Below are 13153 nucleotides of genomic sequence, written 5' to 3' on the forward strand. Positions count from 1 at the left end.
TGGTAACCATCATTCTACTCTCCATCTCCATGAGTTCAGTTGTTCTACAATTTCCTGAGATGTGAGTGTTGAAATCATCAACTGTAATTATGAATGTTTATACATCCTTTCAGTTCTGTCAGTTTTTACCTTATGTGTTTTGAACTTCTCTTATTAGTTGCATACACATTTACACTTGTTATATTTTCCTGATGAATTAACTTTTAAAAAACATTATGTATGAAACTTAGCAACAGCTTTCTTATTATGTTGTCATAATATATTTTTCCCATCTTTATAGTTTTTATCTGTGTTTTTATACATAGTGTTTCTTATAGACAACATACAGTTAGCGCTTGTTTTCCTCCTCCCCACAGTCTGCCTTTTCTGCAATTTCTGCCTTTAAGTCAGTGCATTAAGCCCATTTACACTTTAGGAAATTAATGATGTAGTTGAGTTTAGGCTCTCAACTTTTGTTTATCTAAAAATTTTATTTTGCTTTCATGTGTCAAGGATATTTGTGATGATTATAAAACTGTAGGTTTTAGGATTTTGCCTGAGCACTTTAAAGATAGCATTGTTGTCGACAAGAAATCAACTTTGTTCTTATTGCTCTTGTATAGGTATTGTAGTCTCTCACTGCTTTTAATATGTTCTCTTTATTACTGATATTTAATTTCATTACGATATGCCTTGCAGTTTTCATTGCTTATTTTACTTGGGGTTAATTTAGTTTCTTGGATCCAGGTTTGGTATCTTACATAAAATTTGCAGAGTTTTTCACAATCATTTCTTCAAATATTTTTCTTTCCCCTCTGGTTTTTTTGTTTGTTTGTTTTAGAGACAGGGTCTTGCTTCGCTGCCTAGGCTGGAGTGCAGTGGTACAATCATAGCTCATTGCAACCTTGAACACGTGGGCTCAAGTGATCCTCCTGCCTCAGCCTGCCAAGTAGCTGGGTCTATAGGCATCCACCACCACACCCAGACCCCTCTTCTTTTCCTGGTACTACATTTACAATCTGGCTTCTGAATCCATGGATTCCGCATCCATAGATGTAACCAATCACAGATTGAAAATATTTGGGGGATTAAGCAATTTAAAAAAGTAAAAAGTAATAAAAATAAAAAGTTAAGAGACGACAGTATAACAACTATTTACATCACATTACACTGTATTAGGTATACTGTATTTAAAGTATACAGGAGGATGTTTGTAGGTTGTATGCAAATACTATACTGCTACACTATTTTATATGAGGAACTTGAACATCTGAAAAATGTGGTATCTTTGGAGAGTCCTGGAACCAGTCCCCACAGATACTGAGGGATGACTGAATATGTGTATTAGATCATGGTGGTGTTCCACAGGTCACTGAAGCTCTTTTCATTATTTTTAGACCTTTTTTGTTTTCTGTGTACTTAATTGTGGATATTTTCTATTGTTATGCATTCATCTTTTCTAGTTAAGCAAATCTTGTGTATTTTCTTTATTTGCAGATACAGATGGTTCCCAAGTTACAATAAACTTACAGTTTCTTGACTTTACTGTGGGTTTATTGGGGGTGTTAAATGCATTTTCTTTTTTTTTTTTTTTTTTTTTTTTTTTTTTTGAGACAGAGTCTCGCGCTGTGTCACCCAGGCTGGAGTGCAGTGGCGCGATCTCGGCTCACTGCAAGCTCCGCCTCTCAGGTTCACGCCATTCTCCTGCCTCAGCCTCCGAGTAGCTGGGACTACAGGCGCCCGCCACCACGCCCGGCTAGTTTTTTGTATTTTTAGTAGAGACGGGGTTTCACCATGTTAGCCAGGATGGTCTCGATCTCCTGACCTCGTGATCCACCCGCCTCGGCCTCCCAAAGTGCTGGGATTACAGGCTTGAGCCACCGCGCCCGGCCTAAATGCATTTTCAACTTAGGATGTTTTAGACTTACTGTAGGTTTATTGGGACATAATCCCATCATAAGTCAAGGTGCATCTGTATTACATTTTCCAGCTCAAGAAATTTTATTTGATTGTCTTATCTGTTTATTTGCTAATTATGTTCATAGTTTTTATATCATGTACTTAATAATTTTTAAATGTCATTGTTAGTTTTCTTGTTATCTTTGTTATTTCACTATCTTATTTTTCTTGAAACTGATTTTTGTCTTGGTTATGGGTCATGTTTCCTCATTTCTTTGTAGGTGTGGTAATTTTTTATTAGATGTGAATGTTGTGTGAGTGTGACATTGTTGAGTGTCTGAACTTTGACGTTTTTCCAGAATGTTGAACTTTGTTTTAGCAGGCTGTCAATTCATACATGGATTATCATAGTAGGGTTGTTTTAAAGCTGTGTTATGACATATGTAGATTAGCCTTTACTCTAGGGCTTGTTTATTCCTTCTACTTAGGTATGACATTTTGGGAATTTCTCCTGAATGAGCTGGGTGTATATGAGTTTTCTCTATTCTAGGAATTGTTTAATTACAGCCTCTTACGATTGTTCTCTCCAGTTTTTTGCCTAGCATTGTGGAGTTTGAACATACATCTGTGTAACTTAGTACTTAGCAATGAACTCAAAGTATATGTGTGTAGACTCATGGGACTCTTTCTCTGCATAACTCTTCCCTTATTGAAAATTTGCTTTCATATTCTAGCTTCCTTAGCTTTGCTGTGCTCTGTTCAGTGTTTTCAGCTTAGCAATCACTCTGATATCTTGGGTTTCTCTTCCCTATGCTTTAGTCTAGAATTAATGTCCAAGTAAAAATATCAGTCAATCATTGGAATAACTGCATTTGTTTCTCTTGTTCAGTGATTACAATCTTGCATTACCTTTTTTCCAATCTCTGAAAACAGTTTTTTCATACATGTTGGGTTTTGGTAGGATGACTACTCCAGTACCATACTCCATATGGCCTAGACAAATAGTCACTTGAAAGTATTTTTCTAAATTTTAAATTTACATGTATTTTTTTTTTACCCCATGACTTTTTGAAAGTGTTTTAATTTGGCTTAACCACAGTTACCTTTATCATTTATTCTTCCTTAGATTGTAGATAATGAGCTTTTCTGTTTTTATTTGTCAGAAAATGTTTTTATGTCACCTTCATTCTTGAGGAACAGTTTCACTGTTTAAAAATTCTATGTTGGCAGGCTGGGTGTGGTGGCTCACGCCTGTAATCCCATGTAATCCCAGCACTTTGGGAGGCCGAGATGGGTGAATCACGTGAGGTCAGGACTTCACAACCAGCCTGACCAACATGGTGAAACCCCATCTCTCCTAAAAGTACAAAAATTAGTTGGGCGTGGTGGCACACACCTGTAATCCCAGCTACTTAGGAGGCTGAGGCAGGATAATCGCTTGAACCTGGGAGGCAAAGGTTGCAGTGAGCTGAGCTCACACCAATGCACTCCAGCCGGGGTGACAGAGTGAGACTCTGTCTCAACGAAAAGAAAAAAAAAATTATATGTTGGCAGATATTTTCTTCCATCATTTTGAAAATATCATATTGTGATTTTTCTCTTTGTTCTTCAGGAGTTTTATGATGATGTTTCCATACTTTTTTTTTTTTTTTTAAATCTTTCTTGGAGTTTGTAGTGCTTCTGAAATATGTAAGTTAACATCTTTCAGTTATTTTAGAATATTTTCTGCTCTTAAGTCTTCACATATTCTGTCTGCCCATTCTTTCTGTTCTTCAGGAACTCCAATTATTTGTATGTTAGAACTTTTCACTGTGTGCTTATGTCTCCTACACTTTTTTTCTCTTCATCCTTTTGTCTCTTTATGCTTCAAACTTATTTACTTGCCCTCTCTTCTTGCTCATAAATTTACTCTTGGGTTGTATCTAATCGCTTCTTAAACATATCCACTGAATTCTTAATTTTAGTTATGTTTTTCAATTGTAGAATTTCTTTTTAGTTCTTTCATACGGTTTTCATTCCTTTGCCAAAATTTTTAGTTTTTTATTTCTTTGAACTTACTATTTATTGTCATTTTAAGTTCTGTGTCTGTTATCTTTAATATCTGAATTTTTGTGGACCTTTTTTCTTGGTTGTTGAACATTGTCTTTAAAAAAAATGTGCCTACTTCTTTTTTATTGCTACCAAAGATTGTTTGTCATGGATTTTTTGTGCAATGGATTTCTTTGATGATGACATGAAGCCAGTAAGCCTTTTTCCAACTAATGGTTTTAAATGCCTAAGAACTTTGATTCAAAAAAAAAACCCAGTTGTTTTGAAATATTACACATAATGTCACAAATACTGCTAATATTGCTATAGTTAATTTCTTAATATTCAGAGTTGAAAAAATTCTGAAGAAATTCTAAAGAAATGTCAAATTTCCAGGCCGGGCGTGATGGCTCATGCCTGTAATCCCAGCACTTTGGGAGGCCGAGGCAGGTGGATCACGAGGTCAGGAGTTCAAGACCAGCCTGGCAAACATGGTGAAACCCCGTCTCTACTACAAAGACAAAAATTAGCCTGCTGTGGTGGTAAGCACCTGTAGTCCCAGCTACTCAGGAGGCTGAGGCAGGAGAATTACTTGAACCCGGGACCCAGAGGTCACAGTTGCAGTGAGCTGAGATTGTGCCACTGCACTCAAGTTCGGGCGACAGAGCGAGACACCGCTAAAAAGAAAAAAAAAAAAAAAGGCTGGGCGCAGTGGCTTACGCCTGTAATCCCAGCACTTTGGGAGGCCGAGGTGGGCAGATCACGAGGTCAAGAGATTGAGACCATCCTGGCCAACATGGTGAAACTCCATCTCTACTAAAAATACAAAAATTAGATGGGCGTAGTGGCACATGCCTATAATTCCAACTACTCAGGAGGCTGAGGTAGGAGAATCACTTGAACCCGGGAGGTGGAGGTTGCAGTGAGCCGAGATTGTGCCATTGCACTCCAGCCTGGGCGACAAGAGCGAAACTCCATCTCAAAAAAAAAAAAAAGAAGAAATAGAAATTTCCAGTAGTGTTTAATGTACATAGAGTTGTCATTTTTCCCCCATCCAAGTTCACAGGTTTTCTGATTTCTTTCACAGCCCCTTTAGTCGTCTGTGGCCCTAAAAAAAAACTCTAAAGATAAAAAGATGCCTTTTTACATAAGTATCTGAAACTATAGACAATCAAATATTTACATCAAAGAATTCCCTAGAATGTAGCAATATCCACATGAACTAAAAATAAGTAGAAACATTATTTTCATATTGTGTGACTATTTTTGAAAACTTATTTTTTAATTTCATTTTCAGATAGGGTCTCACTCTTTTGCCCAGGCTGGAGTGCAGTGGCACAATCACAGCTCACTGCAGCTTTCAATTCCAGGCCTCAAGTGGAATTTGAGGCCACAGCCTCCCAAGTAGTGGGGACTTCAGGCACTTGCCACCACTCCTGGCTAATGTTTTAAATTTTCTATTTTGTAGAGATGGGGTGTCCCTTTGCTGCCCAGGCGGGTCTTGAACTCCCAGCTTCAAGTGATCCTGCCATCTTAGCCTCTTAAAGTGCTGGGATTACAGGCATGAGCCACCATACCCAGCCTGTGTGTGACTATTTCTAAAGCAATAGAATAGTTGTTTCAAATTATGGAGAATTAAATAACTTCTCATTACAGTTTTGGAAAGACATCGTTGATGATAATGAAGTTCGTGACCTCATTTCTGACAGAAACAAGTCTCATGGTAAGTTAGTGAAACCAAATTTTTTCAAAACCTTTGAAGTATTAATAATAAATGAAATATTAATTTAAGTGAAATATGTATTTTCTGTTGTAGAAGGTACATCAGGAGAATGGATTTGGGAATCTTTATTTCATCCACCTCGAAAGCTGGGCATTAACGATATTGAAGGACAGCGGGTACTTCAGATTGCAGTGATTTTGCGAAATCTTTCCTTTGAGGAGGGCAATGTTAAGCTCTTGGCAGCTAATCGTACCTGTCTTCGTTTCCTATTACTTTCTGCACATAGTCATTTTATTTCTTTAAGGCAATTAGGCCTTGACACATTAGGAAATATTGCAGCTGAGGTAAGCATATGACTGTACCTTAAACTAGTTTTTATAGTTAGCAACATTTATGTTACAATTTTAGGATGAGGCATTTTTTAGTTACCATATTTATAGACTATTAAATGCTTACGTGTATTAATTGCTAAAAATGGTGATGTAGAAGTATCACACACTTATGGAAAAAACTATTTGAAATGATGCTTTAAATTCAGTGATGGCTATTTTTACAATAATTGCATTTTTTTAATGTTATGCAACATTATCCTGGTTTTTAAAAAAATTTTTATTAAATTTGAAATATACAACTCTGGAAGAAGCATAGCTCAATAGTAGTGTTGTTTCTTTTTCCAGCTTTTATTGGACCCTGTTGATTTCAAAACTACTCATCTGATGTTTCATACTGTTACAAAATGTCTAATGTCAAGGGATAGATTTTTAAAGATGAGAGGTGAGTTTTCACTGTAGTATTTACTTTCTAAAGTAAACAAACTGTATCATTTCTTAATAATACATATTTATGTTTTTCAGGCATGGAAATTTTGGGAAACCTTTGCAAAGCGGAAGATAATGGTGTTTTAATTTGTGAATATGTGGATCAGGATTCCTACAGAGAGATCATTTGTCATCTCACTTTACCTGATGTGCTGCTTGTAATCTCAACACTCGAGGTGCTATACATGCTCACGGAAATGGGAGATGTTGCTTGCACAAAAATTGCAAAAGTGGAAAAGAGCATAGGTAAGATTGGACCAAAAAATACATCGTTTTCTTTATTGAGGAAAAATGTTTAATATGGTACTGTACAAAACCCTCAATTTATATTTGGGGTTTAGTATTTTATTTTGAAGAGTCATTACCTCCTCAGGCATACTTGTTTCCATTATTCTTTCTGCCTGTTTTACATGAGCAAGAAACATCTATAATTTTTTTTTTTTTTTTTTTTTTTTGAGACGGAGTCTCGCTCTGTCGCCCGGGCTGGAGTGCAATGGCCGGATCTCAGCTCACTGCAAGCTCCGCCTCCCGGGTTCACACCATTCTCCTGCCTCAGCCTCCCGAGTAGCTGGGACTACAGGCGCCCGCCGCCTCGCCCGGCTAGTTTTTTGTATTTTTTAGTAGAGACGGGGTTTCACCGTGTTCGCCAGGATGGTCTCGATCTCCTGACCTCGTGATCCGCCCGTCTCGGCCTCCCAAAGTGCTGGGATTACAGGCTTGAGCCACCGCGCCCGGCCGAAACATCTATAATTTAGAGACCAGGATTACATGGCTATCAGTAATTCCTATTTCTTCTCTTAATTTCTGTTATCATGTATTAAATTTGAAATGGACAAAACTGCTGTATCTAAGTTATCTGAGAGCTGGTCTTTCTGTTTCATATGGCCAGCTACTACTATTAAACAACAAAGCTAAGTGAAACAGGTTTCCTTCTGTTCCTAGAAGTTGCTGGTGGTGCTGCAATCTTTAAAAATCAATGAACTTACCTCCGTAAGAGCTATTAGTTTTAAATATCAGTTTTAAATACTAATACATGCCATGTTAATGTTTTACTCGATGATTAAAATGATATCTGTCTCAGGTGTAATAAATATTAAAATCACAGTTAATAAAGATGCAGCTTGAAAACTGTTATTATTGAGAAGTTAATGTGTCACTTTTCATATCAGTGGTTCTTAAATCTGGCTACACATCAGAATCACTTGAGAATCTTTCCAAGTATATAGATACCCACTGCTGGGCATGGTGGCTCACAACTGTAATCCCAGCACTTTGGGAGGCCAAGGCAGTAAAATCGCCTGAGCCCAGTTCAAGATTACCCTGGGCAACATAGTGAGATCTCATCTGTACGAAAAATAAATAAAACTAGCCGGATGTAGTGGTACATGCCTGTAGTTCCCAGCTGCTTGGGAGGCTGATGTGGGAGGATCGCTTGAGCCTGGGAGGTTGAGGCTGCAGTGAGCTGTGATCGTGCCAGCACTCCAGCCTGGGTGACAGAAAAAAACCCCTTTTCAGAAAAAAAAAAAAAAAAACAAAAACAACATATATATATATATATTTATATATATATTTATATATAGATATAGATATCCAGCTCCCACTCCAGAGCTATTAAATCTGTCTTCAGAGATTGAGCCTAAAAAGCTTTTTTTTTTTTTTGTCTGTCATCCAGGCTGGAGTGCAGTGGTGTAATCTTGACTCACTGCAAGCCCTGCCTCCTGGGTTGACACCATTCTCCTGCCTCAGCTTCCCAAGTAGCTGGGACTACAGGCACCTGCCACCATGCCCGGCTAATTTTTTGTGTGTGTTTTTAGTAGAGACGGGGTTTCACCATGTTAGCCAGGATGGTCTCGATCTCCTGACCTCGTGATCTGTCCGCTTCGGCCTCCCAAAGTGCTGGGATTACAGGTGTGAGCCACCACACCCAGCCTAAAAGTCTTTTTCTTAAAAGATACACAGGTAATTCTGATGTACTGTGATTCATGGACTAGTATTTATTCACATTTGTAAGTATTCTGTACAACATGTGTTCACCAGTGATGGCATTCGTTTATAATATTATTAACTAATAATTACTGCTTTTTATTTATTTTAGACATGTTAGTGTGTCTGGTTTCTATGGATATTCAGATGTTTGGTCCTGATGCACTAGCTGCAGTAAAACTCGTTGAACACCCAAGTTCCAGTCATCAAATGTTATCTGAAATTAGGCCACAAGCTATAGAGCAAGTCCAAACCCAGACTCATGTAGCATCTGCCCCAGGTTAGTGTTTTTACATACTCTTTTCAGTGTGGTTATAAGTGTATAAGATTTGATCCTAAGAATAAATTTCAGTGTGCGGTGTGGAGAACTGATATTTTACAGTAGAGTAGGCCAAAGTGGAATTTGGGTATGTACTTAATTTCTTAGATACTATACATTCCCGGAGTAGAGGATCAAGGTGAGCTCATAGGAAGAATAGTATAATAGGAAAATTAACTCGGGCAGGATTTAGAGTAATGTGGTGGATTAGATATTCACAATTATGATAGCTGTAAGTGCCCCAATAGGCATATTATTTGTGATTTTGGTCATGAGAAATTGACATGCCAGGAATAGATTATTCATATATTTATTACCTTACAATTTTCTCCGGTGATCATCAGGATACATAAGTATAATACTCCTAACATCCCTAAATCTTGGAACCAACACCATGGAATCAATAGCCTAGGAGAAGACACATGCACATATGTATACACACACTTACAAGCATGTATACCTGCATTTACACACCTTTCCTAGTGTCTCTTAGCTCAATTCTGTTTAGCTCAACTGTAATTATAGTACAGATATGTCTAATAACCAGACTTCTGTTCAGTCGTTGAACTCCTTTTCCCTGGCTCATTGTGAGTCATCATTTTTTATATTTTACCACCCTTAACCTTTTTTTTAAAGTGCTTTCTCTACCTTGGTTTATCTTAAAAATACATCTGTCATCTCACCTACCTTTCCATTTCCTATCCTCTCACTTCCTGCCGTCCCCAAGGCACTTCTCTTTCTTTGTATTTTTTGAATGGAGGATGCTCGTTTTCTCAATTGATCTTAATTCTCACTTTGCAATTAATACAGAGGCTGTGTAGAATGAATTTCTTCAACTTCTTACTCCTTCAGTTACAAACTTATTAGCATCTGGACTCATTTTCCTTTAGCTTCTGCTCGTTTCAGAAAGAGATGCTAATTTCTTTTGAAACTTACCTGGAATATCAGTCTTTCCCATCTCCATGTTCCCATATCTTAAATCTCTTTCTTTACTCACTTTTTCCTTTCAGCTAGAAATGCATTTAGATCTCTCTCATCCTTCCTCGCTAGCCCCAAACCAAAAATTTCATTATCCCACTCACCAGATCTTGTTGAATCTTCCTAAATACCTGGCCTTTTCAACTGCCAATGCTTGGATTGAGATTGAACTCTCATCATCTCTAGCTATCTGTTCTCACGTTCATTCATGGTCCCAATTTGTCTTCTACTCCAACTTGTAGTATGAAAGTTATGTACTCTATGCAAAGTATGTAATACGTATCACATATTTCATTGATTTCCATTATGTCCTTCTGAAGTGTATAGATTTGTGTCATATGTTCACTCAACTAACTTGGATCCACCTAACAAAAGTGGACAAATAACAGAAGGCAAAAAAATAGATAAATTTGACTGCCAGTCTATTCAATGAGCTTTCAACTACAGGTAATAGATGTTAAACAGCCAATTCATATTGGGGAATCTTTGGTCAGAATATTGTTTCTCAACCTTGACAAAGAAATGAAACAGTTTGTATTGCTAGTTAAGTGGGTGGTGGGAATGTTTTTTACCGTCAAAGAAGAAACTGAAGATTAAATTAATTGAGGGACATAAAAGGGCAGTGTTAAGGAAATTGATAAAATGTCAGTGAATACTCAGGGGTGATTTGATGAAAATTATTTTTTGCTGCGTGGTTAGCCTGTGACCTTCACAGTTCTTTTGACCTCAACAAATGAACCTACTTCCCAACCTAAAATTTGGTCCTCATTTGGCAAATGAATGAATTTAAACATTGAGAATTTGTGGCTTATTCATTTATGTAGTAATTCATTCATAGAGATGGGACTAGACCGCTGGGGATTGAAAAGAGTTTATTTTCAGCTGAAGAGCACTATATTACTTGTGCTGTCCCTGAATGACAACTTTAAATTGTTTGATTGGTTATCCTTTGTGGTTTAGCTGTTGCCTACATAGTTTAATGCTGCTTTTTTATGGAATTACCATCTTTAAACTTTTTACTCACTTCCCTCAATCCCTCTGAAAACTTTTATAACCTTTTACCCATTTTTAGGTTAACATCTAAATCTGTATCATAATTTAAATAGTTGCAAAGTATGTATTGTCTTGATGTATATTAAACTACATTTTTAAAAGAAAGTAATTACAGTGCTTTTTGTATCCAGTGGAATCTTGATACCATCATTCATTTTTTAAAATACACAAACTCTTTAACATCAGAAATTTTATAATATTCCTCTTTTACCTTGAACTCGTATTCCAATATCCTCAGAGTTTTATCCTAATATAATACATTTTATGTTTGAGATTCTTTTTTATTCATCACCCTATCAATACTTTTTAGCTACAAAATACACATTTTTAAAGTTTTTCAATTCCTTGTTATTCTGTAAAGCTCTACATTTTTAAAATTTCATTTGGCCAGGCACTGTGGCTTACGCCTGTAATCCCAGCACTTTGAGAGGCTGAGGCAGAAGGATCACTGGAGGCCAGGAGTTTGAGACCAGCCTGGCAACATAGTGAGATTCCATCTCTACAAAATCAGGAAAAAAATTAGCAGAGCATGGTGATGCACACCTGTAGTCCCAGCTTGGGCCCAGGAAGTTAAAGGCTGTAGTGAGCTATGAATGTGTCACTGCATCCACCTTAGGCAATAGAGCAAGACCCTATCTCAAAAAAAAAAAAAAAAATATATATATATATATATATACACACACAGACACACACACATATAATGCACATACGTATACTTTATCATTACAGGTTTTAGTAATAAATGGTACATCAAATAGTAAATACTCAGTGGCTCATGCCTGTAATCCCAGCAGTTTGGGAGGCCAAGGCGGGCCGATCATGAGGTCAAGAGATTGAGACCATCCTGGCCAACATGGTGAAACCCCTTCTCTACTAAAAATACAAAAATTAGCTGGGCATGATGGTGCGCGCGTGTAGTCCCAGCTACCCAGTAGGCTGAGGCAGGAGAATTGCTTGAACCCGGGAGATGGAGGTTGCAGTGAGCCGAGATTGTACTACTGCACTCCAGCTTGGCGACAGACCGAGACTCCGTCTCAAAAAGAAAAAAAAAATTATTAATCAAAAATGTACTTGAAATGTATCTCTTAATAAGATGAATAGGACTCTCCCCTCTAATTCTCTGGATGCTATTAATTCAGTATATCTCTTAATGACTTATTTACTGCTAGAATGAAACTGGAGTTAGCATCAGTATTATTCCTGTTCCCTTTTTATAGATGTAAATTGAAAAATCTAGTTTGCATCATTAAATAGATGAAGATAGAATGTACAGTTCCTTGAACTTCAGAATTGTCAAAAAGTATTAAACTTATTTTTTACAATCATCCGAAAACTTGAGTTCTCCTTTGTTTTGTTGAAATCAAAGAATTAGCAGGTACCTCTTTGCAAGAATATTTGTTGCTCAGTCATTAGAGACCTTTTTTTTAAGTTTCTGGAAAATATATCAAAAAGATATTAACAAACTATGACTATAAATTATACTTGCTACTGTTTTAGGCATCTTGTGTAACCTGATAAATTCAAGAAGTTTAACACAGTGGTTCTCAAACCTTAGGTTGTATCAGAATCATCTGATAGACTTACTAAAGATATCTGAGCTACATTCCCTGAGTTTCTGGATCAGGTGGAACCTGAGATTTTTCTTTTCTTTTCTTTTCTTTCTTTTTTTTTTTTTAAAGACAGCATCTCACGCTGTTGTCCAGGCTGGAGTGCAGTGGTGCTATCTCAGCTCACTGCAACGTCTACCACCTGGGCTCAAGGCTATCTTCCCAGTTAAGCCTCCTGAGTAACTGGGACTACAGGTGGCCACCACCACACCCAGCTAATTTTTGTATTTGTTTTTATAGAGATGAGATTTCACCATGTTGCCCAGGCTGGTCACAGAATTTTCATTTTTATCAAGTTCCCATGAGATGCTGATGCTGCAGTCCAGGGACTGTATTTTTAGGATTACTGGGTTAGGAAAACTGAAGTATTGTTCATTTCAAGACCAGTACAATGTATTTGATGTTTAGGTGCTTTTTGTTGTATACTTCACATATATTTTTGTGAAAACCTTGAGACTACACATTTAAGTTGATTTTTCAGAAAATGTCTGCCACGTAACCTAGTAAAGATAGTTTTTATTAACAAAAGTCTCTTGCTTAATCAGACTCTTTTTGTTACTTAGAAAAAGTCCAACTTTGTTTTTAAATTCAAGAAAATATGTTAGTATGTTAATATGACACCTTCTTTCCTTTAGAATTTTAACAGTTGAATTTGCCATGAGTTTGTAATCTGAATGAAATAAACCACCACCTTCCATACTCTTTCTTTCTTCTCCTCTCCTCTCCTCTCCTCTCCTCTCCTCTCCTCTCCTCTCCTCTCCTCTCC

The 13153-nt window shown here is 37.1% G+C and overlaps 1 protein-coding gene across 1 annotated transcript in view; it reads left to right on the plus strand.

Moving 5' to 3' along the window:
• ARID2 (AT-rich interaction domain 2) overlaps positions 1-13153 on the plus strand; it is a 189382-nt gene that overhangs the window by 110882 nt on the left and 65347 nt on the right. Inside the window, exons 7-11 of the mRNA XM_025403150.1 lie at positions 5563-5629; positions 5723-5973; positions 6307-6403; positions 6484-6693; positions 8543-8710. Of these exons, the coding sequence (XP_025258935.1) occupies positions 5563-5629; positions 5723-5973; positions 6307-6403; positions 6484-6693; positions 8543-8710 (793 nt within the window). The remainder of the gene's footprint in view (positions 1-5562; positions 5630-5722; positions 5974-6306; positions 6404-6483; positions 6694-8542; positions 8711-13153) is intronic.

Source organism: Theropithecus gelada, chromosome 11 (assembly GCF_003255815.1).
Source record: "Theropithecus gelada isolate Dixy chromosome 11, Tgel_1.0, whole genome shotgun sequence".
NCBI lineage: Eukaryota > Metazoa > Chordata > Mammalia > Primates > Cercopithecidae > Theropithecus > Theropithecus gelada.